General features: G+C 39.7%; 1 protein-coding gene across 7 annotated transcripts in view; it reads right to left on the bottom strand.

Annotated features, from left to right (window-relative positions):
- WDR64 (WD repeat domain 64) overlaps positions 1–17,157 on the bottom strand; it is a 144,553-nt gene that overhangs the window by 35,150 nt on the left and 92,246 nt on the right. For all 7 annotated transcript variants that reach the window (XR_005362176.1, XM_038542678.1, XM_038542679.1 and 4 more), the window contains 2 exons: positions 16,137–16,312; positions 2,378–2,551 (listed from right to left, as the gene is read on the bottom strand). Coding sequence is in view for 6 of the 7 variants with exons in the window: in XM_038542678.1 (XP_038398606.1) it covers positions 2,378–2,551; positions 16,137–16,312 (350 nt within the window). In the remaining variant the exon portion in view is untranslated. The remainder of the gene's footprint in view (positions 1–2,377; positions 2,552–16,136; positions 16,313–17,157) is intronic.

Here is a 17,157-nt window from a genome sequence, read left to right as displayed (position 1 = left end):
ACACAGCTCATTTTTTTTCCCTAAGTGACTTTTGCAAACTTTCCATCTATAGAGTAATTTCAAAATATGTTGCAAAAAGAAGTGCTATAAACACTAATTATGATAAATACAAACCTTCAGGACTCAAAATCAGAGATAATTTACCTTTTTATTATAATGCTAAAAGGCACTTTCATTTATTATTTCACTAATTTATTACAGAAGTCTTTCCTTTTTTTCCCCAAAGCAAGCATTTATCATTTATCATCACCAATGTAATAACTACCAACTGCATCAAATTTGAATAACTTGCATTAATCATCATCCTATTTTTATTAGCTCCTAACAAGGAATGTAGAACCAAATCTAGTGTTTCCAATTGTGTGGAGTTGGAAGAAATGGATTAGAATGACTGTTTAATGTGGAAGGAGCCATGATGTCCTTTGACAGATGAATGGATAAAGAAGATGTGGTATATGTACACAATGGAATATTACTCAACCATCAGAAAGGATGAATACCCACCATTGGCTTCCACATGGATGGAACTGGAGGGTATTATGCTGAGTGAAACAAGTCATTCAGAGAAGGACAATCATTATGGTTTCACTCATATGTGGAATATAAGAAATAGTGAAAGGGATTATAAGGGAAAGGAGGGGGAACTGAGTGGGAAAAGTTAGAGAGGGAGACAAACCATGAGAGACTCCTAACTCTGGGAAACAAACTGAGGGTTGCTAGAGGGGAGGTGGGTGGGGGGATGGGGTAACTGGGTGATGGGCACTAAGGAGGGCACTTGATGGGATGAGCATTGGGTGTTATATGTTGGCAAATTGAATTTAAATAAAAATTTAAACAAACAAACAAAAATAGAATGACTGTTTAAGGAGATGCATTCTGTTCTTCCACCCTGGCACGTGTTATGTGAAGATGTCATCATGACACAGTCACTGTGTATTTTTGATTTCAAATCCTTTGGCAAACAATGATTTAAACTAACAGTGATTGGAATTGGAATTGCAATGCTAAACTAACATTTAAATTTGAGGGAAAATAATCCAACATCTCTCTATAGCATAATAAAATAATTGTTTCCAGGGTTGCCTGGAGGCTCAGTAGGTTAAGCTGGTTTCAGTTCAGGTCATGATGTCAGGGTTGTGAGATCAAGCCCTGCGTTGGCTCTGTGTTCAGTGGGGAATCTGCTTGAGATTCTTTCCCTCTGCCCCTCCCTTCGCTCCTGCTCTCTCTCTCTCTCCCTCTCTCTAAAATAAATATATAAATCTTTAAAAAGTATTTTCCAAAATCTTTAAAACAAGCTATACCATTCATTCTCAAATTAACTTCATTTCTGTAATGACAGTGGTGAAAACAAGACTTTCTTTAATCTCTCCCTCTATAATTTGTAATTTCTTGCATTCTTTAGTCTCTGACCACTTATCTTTGCAAAAACTGAAAAGTATAAATGGTTTGAGCTAATATTAGAGTAAGCAAATAAGGTTGATAAAGTCTAAAAAAAAAAATCAATTGACCTAAATTTTTATGGGAACAAAGAAGACAGCTTCCTTATGTCTCTGTTCGTTAGCCTGAAACATGCCACACACTTTACCCCTCAGGTGTGAACACATGCCCCTGCCATACTGAGTAGATATAAGCCCCTCACAAAAAATCCTGGAGATTTTAAATTAATTTATCTTCTTTTTAAAAGAAAGACAACCAGTCATTTTGTGAGTCCTGATGGAAGTATATGACAGCATCAATGGAGTCTTACTAAAATAAAATCAAAGCTCATGCAGAGAAGCCAGGTTAGAGGAAGTACACACAGAACTCCTTAAATTACATGAGGTGAGTGCAATTAACAAAATATAGAAAATGTGAAACTATGGCACCAACTCTCCAGTAACTTCAATAAATAAATTGCAAGAGAAAAAGAGAGAAATGGAAAGATATTTATAGATTAAAAGAGATTTAAAAGACAGCTTCCACTAAGTGCAACAAACGGACCTTGTTTGGATCCTTGTAAACTATAAAAAAAAATGAGGCAATCAAAGAAATTTGAACACTATTTAAATATGTGATGATACTAAGGACTTCTTAAAAATTATTTTAGAAAAAATCTTAAAAATAATGGTATGCCATTTTTTTGAGTCATTATCACATAGAGATACATTCTGAAATATTTAGGGATGAAATGACACAATATCTTGGATTTGCTTCAAAATAATTCTTTTATAGTAGGTTGTAGTGGTAGGAATAAATAGGAATAAGTCTGGCCATGCACACATAACTTCTGGAGGTGCATGCTAGTTAGTATGTGTAAGTACAACACATTATTTTCTCTACTTTTGTATGTTTATCATTTTCCATAATAAATAGGAAAACATCAAGAAATGAAACTTACATTAACACTTTGAGAAAAGTTTTTCTCTACCAACTCGACATCTGGGAAAGGAATACGCAGGCTCCTATATTTAGGAGATGTCCTCAGATACACAGTGTGATTCCCATCTTGTAGGAAAGGCACAACATTGGGCAGCTCCCATATCACCATGAGATACATATCATCTTCTTTACCCTTCAATAGAAATACAGTGAGTACATGATAAAATTTATTTTATTTGAAGCTGTTTTAAAGGTATAGAGAAAAATAGAACATATAATGATGTACCCACCACCTGGCTTTATCAAATCTTAAGCCCCGTCCAGCCCTCTTTAAACTGTTTTTTTCTTCCTTACCAGAGGTCATTAGTAACCTGAATATGATGTTAGTTAGGGAAATCTTAATATTTCTACATAAACTTATACGTGTATTCTACGAATACATATATCATGTTATTGTACATATATACATGTACATTGTATATATGTAATAAACTGCTTTCAGGCTTTTTAGTGAGGGGAGGAGCAAAGGAGAGGGAGAGAGAGAGAATCTTAAGCAGGCTCCTTGCCCAGGATGGAACCCCATGCAGGGGGTGTTTGTGAGCATTTTTCAGGTGTTTGTGAGCCATTTGGATTTTCTCACCTGTCCTTTGTATATTTTCCTTGATCCCACAACCCTGAGATCATGACCTGAGCAGAAATCAGGAGTCAGATTGAGCCACCCAAACACCCAGCTTTTAGGCTTTTTACCGTCTTATAAGTGTCATCAAATTGTATGAATTCTTTAACTTTTTTTCACTAACATTACACATGTTTTTTAAAGATTTTATTTACTTATTCATGAGAGACACAGACATAGAGAGGCGGAGACACAATCAGAGCGAGAAACAGGCTCCCCGTGGGAAGCCCGATGTGGGACTCTATACTGGAGCCTGGATCATGCCTGGAGTTGAAGGCAGACATTCCACCACTGAGCCACCCAGGCTTCCCTTAACATATTTTTGAGATTTATACAAATTCTTACATGGAACTCTAGGTCATTTATTTTTTAGTGCTTTATAAGATTGTATGAATTTATTGTACAATTTCTTTATCCACTCTTCTACTGCTACGGTGTTCAGGTTGCTGCCAATTTTTCACTGCTTGTTTCATGAACAGGTGCATAGTTTCTGCAGCATATGCCTGGAGTAGAATTATTAAATTGTAAGATATGTGATTATTGACTTGACTAGATATTACCAGTGGCTCTTTGAAGCACTCTTACCCATTTCCACCCCAATGAGAGTCTTTTTAAATTTTTTTAAAAAGATTTTATTTATTTATTCATGAGAGACACACAGAGAGAGGCAGAGACACAGGCAGAGGGAGAAGCAGGCTCCATGCAGGGAGACCAATGTGGGACTCGATCCCAGGATCATGCCCTGGGCTGAAGGCAGGCGCTCAACCACTGAGCCATGCAGGCATTCCCATCCCCATGAGGGTCTAGATAAGAGTTCTCCCTTCTTCACATTCTTGCCAACATTGGCTTAAATTGATTAATTTTTTTTGGGGGGGGGGCTTATGATGGGTTTTAAAAGGGATATTTTAAAATGAAATTTAAAATTTATTAATTATATCAATCACATTTTCCTAATTTAGTGAGTTGAACATTTGTCAGGTGTGAGCCATTTGGATTTTCTCACCTGTCCTTTGTACAGTTTCCTCTTGCAGTGTTTTACTTCTGGATTTGTGGGATTCCTTTAGCAATTCTGTTTCCTAAAACTTTCTCATTTACCTGGGACACAGTCTGTTACCTCTTTCCACAGTGTGTGACTTGTGTTTTCACTTTGTTCTTTAAGACATGTTTATTTTTTTGAATGTAATAAAGAGATCTTTGTGATATCCCACCTGTGAATATAGTGTATCTTCCCATATATTTAGATTGTTCTTTATGTTCTTTAGGAATTTTTTTCATAAAGTTTTGCATATTTTTTGTTAAATTTATTTTAGGTACCTTTTATTTTTGTTTGTTATTATAATGTGATCATTCTGTTTTCTAATTGGTTGTTATTGATGAGAAGCTATTAAGTTTTGAATTTTTATATTTTAATATAAAATATTTAAAAAATTAATTTTTAATTTTAAAGTCAAAATTTTAAGCTTGGTTATCTTGCTAGTAGAGCACAGATATTTTAGGTTGAGAGCAGCTGTGATAAAGTAGAGAGAATATTGGTATAGATGTGAAGACAACACATTTCCAGTCTCAATTCTAGAGAGAAACTGGGCAAACTATCTCTTTCCCTTTGGGCCTTATTTACCTTATTTGTAAAATTAGGACTTCAGCTAGTGGATAGGTAAAAGTTCTTTCATTTTTCAGAAGCTTTACGTTTCTACGCGAATGCCTCTGTTACCTCATACCTATGCTAATTTAGAAGTATGCTAGTGGCCCTCCTACCTGCTAGAGGGGTCTTTGGTTAGAGTTTGTGCCAGTGTGGAGCAGAAGGAAGCTCAGCAATAGCCAGAAAGTGGTCAGACATGGACATACTGAGTAATAGCTTGGCTAAGTTCATGTGCTACCTTGATGGACACGGTGGCTCTCAGACTTTCTAAATCCATGGAGTAGTAAAACCAAACCAAACCAAACAAAAACAAATTTTAGAATATTGACTTAGGATCACTAACATTTAATTTTACCAAGAGAGGACTTGGGGAGAGAAGGGGACTGGAAACTGTTATCATCATTTTATGAAGAGAGGGTATAGATTAATACCAACAAGTAGGAAATATACAACCTTAAATTATAAAAAGTAGGGATGCCTGGGTGGTTCAGTGGTTAAGTGTCTGTCTTTGGCTCAGGGCGTGATTCCGGGGTCCTGGGATTGAGTCCCACATCAGACTCCCCACAAGGAGCCTACTTTTCCCTCTGCCCATGTCTCTGCCTCTCTCTCTGTGTCTCTCATGAATAAATAAATAAATCTTTAAAAAATATATATATAAAGTAAATCTAGCTTTATGAAAAATTACCCTTATTTTTTTTCACAAGTTTCCTTAGTGGAAACTTTTTATCTCAGGTTGGTATTGGTAGGTAGACTTCAGGAATTGGTGCTCCCAGAAGATAGCAGTTCACATGATGCTATGAGCATGTATAACATTAATCATCTTGTAAAGGAAGATCTTTTGCTTTAAGGGAGTCACAAACAGGGCTATAGCACATAAAGTTATGTGGATGGAAAGACAGTAAAGGACAGTGAGTGAGTCTTCAGAATTTGAACTAGTTTTGGTTTAATTAGTCAAAATCTCTGAACTCCCACACCACTAGGTTCATGATGTTATGACAATAATATCTCACCAATCTATTTTTTTTAAGATTTTGTTTATTTTAGAGAGAGTGTGTGTATGCTCCAGAGAGAGTAAGAGGTAGAGAGAATCTCAAGCAGACCCCCCACTGAGCATGAAGCCTTTCATGGGGCTTGATCTTACAACCCCGAGATCATGACCTGAGCTGAAATCATGAGTCTGATGCTCAACTGACCAAGCCCAGGCACCCCCTGTGATTTTTTATCAGCAAGGGTTTGGAGGCAAATATATCCTGAACTTATACAAATTTTTATATTGGCAGGATGTAATTCTGACTCCTTAAAACAGATCATGAAACGATTATTGTTTCCTTGTCTTGTGGTCAGAACGTTGCATTGACTGGCCAGTGGGTTCATAATCTGCCTCCCCATGATATGGCCAGAAGGCCAGGCCTGAGAAAGCTCTTGCAGTGACATTTGTGACTGGACCAGGCAGTGGCACAAACAGTTTGTTGAGACTTGGGAAAATAAAATCAAGAATGTAAGGGCAAGGGAGCCACTACAGGTCAAGCCACTAAGAACTGGTCTGAAGATGTTAAGAAGAAATACATAAAACTTACAGGGACTTCACCTTAGTGAAGCACATCACACATTAGCAGAGTTCCAGAATATAACTGGCGAAGGAGTTTTTGCTTATTTGTTTGTTTAATGCAGCTGAGCGTCTGGGAAGATAGAGGTTTGTTGCATCTTTCCTGCATTCCACTCCCAGCTCTGACTCTAAGAAGTAACTACCTTCCTGCCCCCCAACGGCTTCCGGAGGCAAGCAGAGAAGGAAGGCTGGAGTCTGGGGAGGAAAGTTATGGCATTGTTACCTTTTGGGCTGAACAAAAGCTTGGGGACCCAGGTGGGGAAGACTCTAAGGGTAAGATTTGAACATGATGATTATTCTGCAAATATGATTAAATCCCCAGGAGAAGGGGGGTACAGGGAGCAATGCAAAGTATGGCATATAGCTAGTGTCCCTTGTCACCAAGGAGTGGAGGAGTAGCTGAACTGAGCCTTCTGTACTTCTCAAATTGGGAGACTGGGAAGCAGGAAGGCTTCCTGCTGTAGTCTCCACGGGGGTGTGCTGTGGGCACTGCAACAGCCAGCTCTCGGAACAACCTAGCCGAACACCTCACCCGCCCAGGACTGCCACCTCCTGTGTTTTTCTAGTAGCTGAATCCGAGAGAGCAGAAAAAGAAACGTAGCCAAGAGGGGCTAGTATCCAGAGAGAGGTACAGATAAAACATGTGGAACAGATCTGTGACTTAGACGACTGGCAATGTGATAACTTGAGCAAAATTGAAGAGTACTTGGGGAAGTTCAGAACAGAAGCAAAACAACAACAAAACATGGCCTTCAAATTTAAGTATTTGGCTGGTGAACTGAAGGAGAATTAATTTCTCTTTGAGATTGAACTGATAGCTTAGAACTAGAGAAAAGTATTTCAAAACAGTCAGCATGAGTAAAAAGTAAAGAAAAATATAAGAAATTTAGAGGAGGGGGCGGGGCAGGGCAAGATAGTGAAGATCGTGGAGGAGCAGGGTCCCCAAGTCACCAGGCCCCACCAACTTACCTAGATGACTTTCAAATCATCCTGAAAACCTATGAATTTGACCTGAGATTTAAAGAGAGAACAGCCGGACCGCTACAGAGAGAAGGGTTTTTGCTTCTAACAAGGTAGGAAGGCGGGAAAAAAATAAAAAAAGCGTCAAGTGTGGGAGGGGCCGGGCGAGGAGCCGGGCTGAGGCCGGGGGAGAGCACAGGGACCGGAGAGCCCTGCCCCGGAGAGGCGGGAACTTTAAAAATCCCACCGGGGATTCTTCCAGGAGGAGAAGGCGCTCAGCAGGGAACTGGGGCAGGACCGCAGGAGGGGCAGCGGGCCCAGTCCCCGGGGTCACTAGGAGAGGAGGGGCGCCGGGGGGAGAGCGCCCCGCACACCGCGGGCGGCGCGGTAAAGGGCTGGAGCCCCCGGGGGGCCTCGGGAGAAGCCGGGGGGTCAGCCGGGGGCTCGGGAGGAGGGGGCTGCGCCCTGCTGCCTTCAGGAGCCGCGGCCCCGGAGCGCGATGCCAGCAGCGCAGGCCCCCATCCCAGGGCGCCGGGGACACAGCCCAGGATCCCGCGCTCCCCTGGGACAGGCGGAGGCGGGGAGGGCCCAGGACAGCGAGGACGCCCCTGCTCCCGGGGGCCCCGAGCTGTGCAGGTCAGCGCCCCCGCCGCCCGGGAGCACCTAGGCCAGTGCGGACTGGGAGCTGCGGGAGATACTGTGGGAGCTGACGCTAGGGCTGGGGAGCTGGCCGCCGCCAGTGGGGCTGTTCCTCCTGGTGTCACCCTGTGCCTGGGACGGAGGGGGCCGCCAGGGAGCAGGGGCCTCACGGGGTCAACAGCTCCCACTGAGCCCGGCACCCGGCAGGGGGCGGCCACTCCCCCAGGTGCACACACCTGAGCATCAGCACAGCAGGCCCCTCCCCCAGAAGACCAGCTGGAAGGACGGGGAAGAGCAAGTTCTTGACCGAGCAGCGCTGGAAAGCTCCAGGGGAAGTCGAGAGATTTACAGTATATAGAACTAGAGGGTACCCCTCCTTTTTTTCTCCTTTTCTCAGTACAACTCATTTTTATATCAGACTATAAATTTCCAATTTTTTTTTCTGCTTTCCCACCTTAACTACAATATGTTACCACCTCTTCATTTTTAAGATTCTTCCTTTTGACTTTCATATTTCTACAATTACAGGTCCTGGATATATTTTCCACTTCTAGATTCCCTTCAACATACTCAACTTAATCTTGGGAGATATACAAGATATGTTTTTGTTTTGTGTTGTGTTGTGTTTTTTGTTTTCTCTGCCTCATTTTGTTCTACAATGGTGGAAGTTGATACCTTCTGAAACATGACCAGTATGCACCCAGAACCAAGTGGTATACCATGCTAGTTCATTCTGTGAGATTCCTCATTCCCATTCTGCCCCCCTCTTTTATCTCATTTATGTTTTGGTGGTCAGTGTTGGGGCCCTCTACAAGTATTTCTGGTTTACATAAATTTGGGACTGAGCATCTTCTAATATGTAGAACTTAATATACACAGAAACAAGAGGATAATTCTCTAGAATCCCTCAGGTAGACTACATTCTCCTACCACTACAACTTCTTCACAACCACCATCTCCCAGTACCCCCCTTCTTTCTTTTTTTTCTTTTTCTTTTATTTTTTTCTTCTTCTTTAGGATTCCTGGCCTTTTATTTTTTACTGCTTTGTTTTAAAATTTGTTTTTCATTTTAGTGTTCCTTTTGTTTTATTTTGTTCTGATCTTTGTTTTCAATTTCTGGTCTCTGACCTCAGCAGAATCATCTAGGGTGAAATTTACTTAGGTCATGGTTGATATTCTTGAGGCAGCCTGCTCATACAGCCACTCTGCACTGAGCAAAATGACTAGAGTTTCTAATGATGAGGGTTAATGAGGTGGAAGAAAGAGTGAGTGACGAGGAGACAAGTTCATGGCAAGGAAAGAGGCTGAGGAAACAAGAGAAAAATAATTAAAAGACCATGAGTAAAGGTTAAGGGAAATAAATGACAGCCTCAGAAGGAAAAATCTATGTATAGTTGGGGTTCCAGAGGACGCCGAGAGGGCCAGAGGGCCAGAAAGAATATTTGAACAAATCATAGCTGAGAACTTCCCTAATTTGGGGAGGGAAATAGGCATTCATACAGGAGATAGAGAGGTCCCCCTCTAAAATCAATAAAAACCGTTCAACACCTTGACATTTAATATGGAAGCTTGCAAATTCCAAAGACAAAGAGAAAATCTTTGAAACAGCAAGAGACAAGAGATCTCTAACTTATATGGGGAGAAATATTAGATTAACAGCACACCTCTTCACAGAGACCTGACAGGCCAGAAAGGGCTGGCAGGATATATTCAGGGTCCTAAATGAGAAGAACATGCAGCCAAGGTTACTTTATCCAGCAAGACTCTTATTCAGAATAGAAGGAGAGATAAAGAGCTTCCAAGATAGGCAGAAACTAAAAGAATATGTGACCACCAAACCAGCTCTGCAAGAAATATTAAGGGGGACTCTGTAAAAGAAAGAGGAAGTCCAAAGAAATAATCCACAAACACAGGGACTGAATAAGTATTATGATGACACTAAATTCATATCTTTCAATAGTAACTCCGAACTTGAATGGACTTAATGATCCCATCAAAAGATGCAGGGTTACAGACTGGATAAAAAAGCAAGACCCATTTATTTGCTGTCTACAAGAGACAGCAACATCTACAAAGAAACAAGAGCTTTAAATGATACACTGGATCAGATGGGTTTCACAGATATTTACAGAACTTTACATCCAAATGCAACTGAGTACACATTCTTCTCAAGTGCACATGGAGTTTTCTCCAGAATAGACCACATACTGGATCACAAATCAGGTCTCAACTGATACCAAAAGATTGGGATTGTCCTCTGCATATTTTCAGACCATAATGCTTTGAAACTTGAACTCAATCACAATAATAAATTTGGAAGAAGCTCAAATACTTGGAGGTTAAAGAGCATCCTGCTAAAAGATGAAATAGGCAACCATGAAGTTAGAGAAGAATTAAAAAGGTTCATGGAAACTAATGAGAATAAAGATACAACCATTCAGAATCTTTGGGATACAGCAAAAGCAGTCCTAAGAGGGAAATACATCACAAAACAAGCATCCCTTAAGAAATTGGAAAAAAACTTGAATACACAAGCTAAGCTCTCACCTAAAGGAACTGGAGGAAGAACAGCAAATAAAACCCACACCAAGCAGAAGAGAGTTAATAAAGATTTGAGCAGAATTCAATGAAATAGAGACCAAAAAAACTGTAGAACAGATCAACAAAATCAGGAGTTGGTTCTTTGAAAGAATTAATAAGATTGATAAACCATTAGCCAGCCTTACTAAAAACAAAAGAGAAAAGACTCAAATTAATAAAATCACGAATGAAAAAGGAGAGATCACAATTGATACCAAGGAAATACAAACGATTTTAAAAACATATTATGAGCATCTATATGCCAATAAATTAGGCAATCTAGAGGAAATGGATACATTTCTGGAAAACTGCAAATTACCAAAACCGGAACAGGAAGAAATAGAAAACCTGAACAGGCAGAAAATCAGGGAAGAAATTTAAGCAGTCATCAAAAGCCTCCCAAGACATGAAAGTCCAGGGCCAGATGGCTTCTCAGGGTAATTCTATCAAACGTTTAAAGAAGAAATAATACCTATTCTCCTAAAGCTGTTCCGAAGAGTAGAAAGGGATGGAATACTTCCAAATTTGTTCTATGAAGCCAGAATCACCTTAATTCCAAAACCAGACAAAGACCCCACCAAAAAGGAGAATTATAGATCAATATCCCTGATGAAAACAGATGCAAAAATCCTCAACAAGATACTAACTAATAAGATCCAATAGTACATTAAAAGATTATTCACCATGACCAAGTGGGATTTATCCCTGGGATGTAAGGCTGGTTCAACACTCATAAAACAATCAACATGATAGATCATATCAACAAGAGAAAAAACAGAACAATATGATCCTCTCAATAGATACAGAGAAAGCATTTGACAAAATACAGCATCCATTTCTGATCAAAACTCTTCAGGGTATAGGGATAAAGGGAACATTCCTCAGCATTTTAAAAGCCATCTATGAAAAGCCCACAGCAAATATCATTCTCAGTGGAGAAACACTGGGAACCTTTCCCTTAAGATCAGGAAAACTACAGGGATGTCCACTCACACCACTGCTATTCAACATAGTACTAGAAATCCTAGCCTCAGCAATCAGACAATGAAAAGAAATAAAAGGCATTCAAATTGGCAAAGAAGAAGTCAAACTCTCCCTCTTCACAGATGACATGATAGAAATCCCAAAAGAGGGCAGCCCTGGTGGCGCAGCGGTTTGGTGCCGCCTGCAGCCTGGGGTGTGATCCTGGAGACCCGGGATCGAGTCCCACATCGGGCTCCCTGCATGGGGCCTGCTTCTCCCTCTGTCTGTGTCTCTGCCTCTCTCTCTCTCTCTGTGTCTATGAATAAATAAATAAAATCTTTAAAAAAAAAAAAAAAAGAAATCCCAAAAGACTCCACCCCGAGATTCCTAGAACTCATACAGCAATTTGGCAGTGTGGCAGCATACAAAATCAATGCCCAGAAATCAGTGGTATTTCCATACATTGACAATGAGACTGAAGAAAGAGAAATTAAGGAGTCAATTCCATTTACAATTGCACCCAAAAGCATAAGATGCCTAGGAATAAACCTAACCAAAGAGGTAAAGAAAGGATCTATACCCTACAAACTACAGAACACTTCTGAAAGAAATTGAGGAAGACACAAAGAGATGGAAAAATATTCCATGCTCATGGATTGGAAGAATTAATATCATGAAAATGTCAATGCTATCCAGGGCAATTTACACATTTAATGCAATTCCTATCAAAATACCATGGACTTTCTTCACAGAGTTGGAACAAATAATCTTAAGATTTGTGTGGAATCAGAAAAGACCTTGAATAGCCAGGGGAATATTGAAAAAGAAAACCAATGCCAGGGGCATCACAATGCTGGATTTCAAGCTGTATTACAAAGCTGTGATCATCAAGACAGTATGGTAGTGGCACAAAAACAGACACATAGATCAATGGAACAGAATAGAGAACCCAGAAATAGGCCCTCAACTCTATGGTCAACTAATATTTGACAAAGCAGGAAAGGATATCCACTGGATAAAGGACAGTCTCTTCAATAAATGGTGCTGGGAAAATTGGACAGCCACGTGCAGAAGAATGAAACTAGACCATTCTCTTACACCATACACAAAGATAAACTCAAAATGAATGAAAGATCTCAATGTGAGACAAGACTCCGTCAAAATCCTAGAGGAGAACACAGGCAACACCCTTTTTGAACTCGGCCACAGCAACTTCTTGCAAGATACATCTATGAAGGCAAGGGAAATAAAAGCAAAAATGAATTATTGGGACTTAATCAAGATAAAAAACTTCTGCACAGCAAAAGAAACAGTCAACAAAACTAAAAGACAACTTACAGAATGGGAGAAGATATTTGCAAATGACATATCAAATAAAGGGCTAGTATCCAAGATCTATAAAGAACTTGTTAAACTCAACAGCAAAGAAACAAACAATCCAATCATGAAATGGGCAAAAGACATGAAGAGAAATCTCACAGAGGAAGACATAGACATGGCCAACAAGCACATGAGAAGATGCTCTGCATCACTGGACATCAGGGAAATACAAATCAAAACCATGATGAGATACCACCTCACACCAGTGAGAATGGTGAAAATTAACAAGGCAGGAAACAACAAATGTTGGAGAGGATGTGGAGAAAGGGGAACCCTCTTACACTGTTGGTGGGAATGTGAACTGGTGCAGCCACTCTGGAAAACTGTGTGGAGGTTCCTCAGAATTAAAAATAGAGCTACCTATGATCCAGCGATTGTACTTCTGGGGATTTACCCCAAAGATACAGATGCAGTGAAACGGTAGGACACCTGCACCCCAATGTTTATAGCTCAATGTCCACAATCGCCAAACTGTGGAAGGAACCTCGGTGTCCATCGAAAGATGAATGGATAAAGAACATGTGGTCTATGTATACAATGGAATATTACTCAGCCATTAGAAATGACAGATACCCACCATTTGCTTCAACGTGGATGGAACTTGAGGGTATTATGCTGAGTGAAGTAAGTCAATCATAGAAAGACAAACATTACATGGTCTCATTCATTTGGGCAATATAAAAAATAGTGAAAGGGAATAAAGTGGAAAGGAGAAAAAATGAATGGGAATTATCAGTGAGGGTGACAGAACATGAGAGACACCTAACTCTGGAAAAAGATCAAGGGGTAGTGGAAGGGGAGGTGGGCGGGGGGCGGGGTGACTGGGTACAGGCACTGAGGGGGGCGCTTGGTGGGGTGAGCACTGAGTGTTATGCTATATGTTAGCAAATCAAACTCCAATAAAAATATACAAAAACAAACAAACAAAAAAGGAGCAATGGTATTTTAGTTCTTCATTTACCTCTCTCATTCTCCACTTACACTAAAATTTTGATCTGATATTTAGTTACCAATATTGTTAGCTCTTTAATGCTAGTTGAGAATTTCAGTAAATATTTTTTCCAGAACTTTTCATTGTTTTCAGTGGAGGGTTGGTCTGAATAATCTAGTTCATAAATACCTTATTTTCCATGGAATCTTGGGATATGGAAAAATATCTAGCACATGTAAAGCACATAGTGTTTCTTGAAATAGTTTGTATTTCATTGGAAATCAGTGGAAAAAGAAATCTACCCCAACTCTGTTTTGGGTAGGCACTGCCCACCACAGTAAATTCATGTAGTACTTTGTGCAAGTATTCATAACCCTTGTAATAGTTAGATCAATATCAACCCTTCATATGAATTGTAAGTTCCTCATTGAAAGGGAAGATGTCTTTCTGGTCCATGAGACACATTTACTAAATGCTCATTGGGAAAAAAAGGAATGAATAAAAGTACATCCGTTGAACAACATGCAGGTTAAGAGTGATGAGCCTTACTCAGTTGAAAATCCACATATAACTCTTTGCTCCTGCAAAACTTAACTATTAATAGCCTACTGTTGACTGGAAGCCTTACCAATTACATACATAGATGATTAACACATATTTTGTATGTTATATGTATTATTAGCTTTATTCTTACAATAGAGTAGATTAGAAAAAATGTTATCAAAATCATAAGGAAGAGAAAATACATTTATAATACTGTTATGTAAAAAATCTTCATATAAGTGGACCCACACAGTTCAAACCCATGTTGTTCAAGGTACAACAGTATTCTGGAAAATAAATATGTAAATCAAACCCTATTTTCTTTTTAATAGGCAAATAATAACAATAAGGCATTAACAATAAATAATAAGTAAATGTGCACTTGACATTATGCTTATTATAAAGTTCTTCCCTCCAACATTAATAAAAATTCCCTAAAACTGCCCAAACATTAGGGTTTCTGGGTGGCTCAGTCGGTTAAGTGTCTGTCTTCGGCTCAGGTCATGATCTTAGGGACCTAGGATGGAGCCCCATGTCAGGCTCCCTGCTCAGCGAGGAGTCTGCTTCTCTCTCCTTCTGTGCTCTCTCTCTCTCTCTCTCTTTCACTCTGGATCAAATAAACAAATAAAATATTTTTTTTATCTTTTTTTTTTTTTAAAGAAAAAGTTTCCCAAACATTTACTATTGTATATTTTTATAAAAGACTTCCTAAATTTCTTCATTCTTTCAATCCTTGAGCACCTGCTCAGGGCAGAGCAAGAATGCAATTCATCAAGCCCAGCCTATGGATTTTGGACACTTGGAGAACCAGAATAATCAAAGTGAAAAATGCTGTGTAAAACCAAAACCGGTTTTGATGTGGGAGCAGCACCAGGCTGTTTTTTGTAGTCATTAAAAAAGGAGTGTTCGTAATAGACATCATCTGTTAGGAAAAGCATCCTAATGGTCAACTGCACTATCTTAAAGAAAGGAAATCAATACGTTGCTGTGTTTAGGGTATGTTACTAAGAAATCCCATTCTATGGTGCTATTTGGATTGCTCAGACAACATGGGAAGAATATATTGAATTAGGGATGTTTTTCACTCCTTTTTTCCAGCAGCAGGGCCATCAGTCACCTTAATCAATGCTGAGATTTCATGATTGCAAACCTAATTTAAGATTTTTTTTTCCTTCTGATCTCAGCTTTCAGAAGAGGAATAATAAAGTCAATGAGTCCTTGAGCTCTAGGCAGAGAGAGAGAGAGATCCACTCTGTAGCCAGGATAAATGATGTAGCCTTCATTTTAAATATGAAGTAGGCATTAGCATTCTTCGGTGGTAATAGACTCACAGAAAAAATAAATTAGACTACCTCAATCCTCCTGAAATGGCCCTGAGCAGATTGCATCATTAACCTTACAGTAAACAAAGCAATTTTGGTGACAAACTGAAAAAGTGACTTGAGCATCCCTGAATGCATTATGGGTTCTAAGGACAGAGAGGAATCACTGCTGCCTCTCACAGCGTCTGCTGGGGAGCAGCTCTGCCAGTGGATTATCCCTAGATGAGGGTATAAACAATGTCAGAGGTGGTAGCTGTGGGTAAGTTTCACCTTTATGATACCTGCTCCAGAGGTTCCTGACTCATCTTCAGCAAACTCTGGGTGGGTGAGATGCTGTCATTAAGCAGCTACTCTTTTTTGCTCTTTGCTTGGACCTGGGCAAGGATGCTCTTAATTAAGAACCTTCTAGGAAGAATAGTGGAGAAATGCTATTCTCAGATGACTGGCAAGAGAAGAGTGAAATGGGCATCATCCAATAACTCCATTGAGCACATAGAGAAGAGCACATAGAGTACAAATATAAAACTGGGATTGCAAACCTGGATCATTTTGATCTTCCCGTTGCGCTCCAAGGTGAGGATCAAGTACTGGTGTTTTTCCTGAGCTTTCAGGAAAATCAGGTGCCGTAGCCAGTGTTCTTCCTCCTTCCAATCTTTCCCTTCTGGCAACATTTTCATCTTCTTCCCACTGCCAAAGTCCCAGATTTTAATTGTTCCTGAGCACACATGAAAAAGACTATGTAGATAAAAAATAATTTGTAGAAAGCTTGGCTTTTATCTTAGACAAAATTGATCTAATTGAAAGCTTTCTGCCAACAACTTACCCTACATTTATTTCCTACTAAGACTGACACCTGAGTCTCCTTAGCCTTGCTGTGCACAAAATACATTTCTGTATGCCTTGATTTTTCAAAGGCTGATAAAAATGAACAGGACTAGGCAATTTCTTGAAGTTTGCGACAGTTTTCTTGAAACACTCAGACTCCTAACTGAGCTTTCTGTCTGAAGATGTTTTCTGCCCCTATACTCCCAAACTCTTCAGTTTGCTAAATACTGCCCAATATCTTTCCATTTATCTAATATCATGCCAGAATAGTCATTCATAGTAAAAGATCATCCAATAACATCACATTTCCTAAGGTGCTGATGTGTTTGAAGACTTTTGCTCTTATTGGGTAATAAAACATTTAAGAGAATTCCAGCAGGTAGAAATCTATCAACTTTTGAGTTGTTTAGTTGGTTACATGGAAGGAAATGCAAAGGGGATATTGAGTTTCTTGAAATCTTACTTTCTTTATAGTTAATTTAAGTCATTCAATTTACGGAGCTTGATGAAGGGGCCAGGAGGTGTGATACACAGCATGGATGTTGAATGGTTGTTTCTAGATCATCACTCTGTGTAGGAGTCCTCTTCATGTGGCCACCTCAGGTTTAGAACCCAGTGGACTGCTCCTCACAGCTCTTTTCTTCCTTCATTTGCCTCTAATCCTACACCTCTGCCCCCACTTCTGATCCCCCAGCCTACTCCTGCTAGACATCAGGAATATTCTCACTGTGTTGT

The sequence above is a fragment of the Canis lupus genome, chromosome 7, assembly GCF_011100685.1.
Source record: "Canis lupus familiaris isolate Mischka breed German Shepherd chromosome 7, alternate assembly UU_Cfam_GSD_1.0, whole genome shotgun sequence".
Classification (NCBI taxonomy): domain Eukaryota; kingdom Metazoa; phylum Chordata; class Mammalia; order Carnivora; family Canidae; genus Canis; species Canis lupus.
The sequence above is the reverse complement of the archived record's forward strand: the minus strand, read 5'-3'. Positions and strand labels throughout refer to the sequence as shown.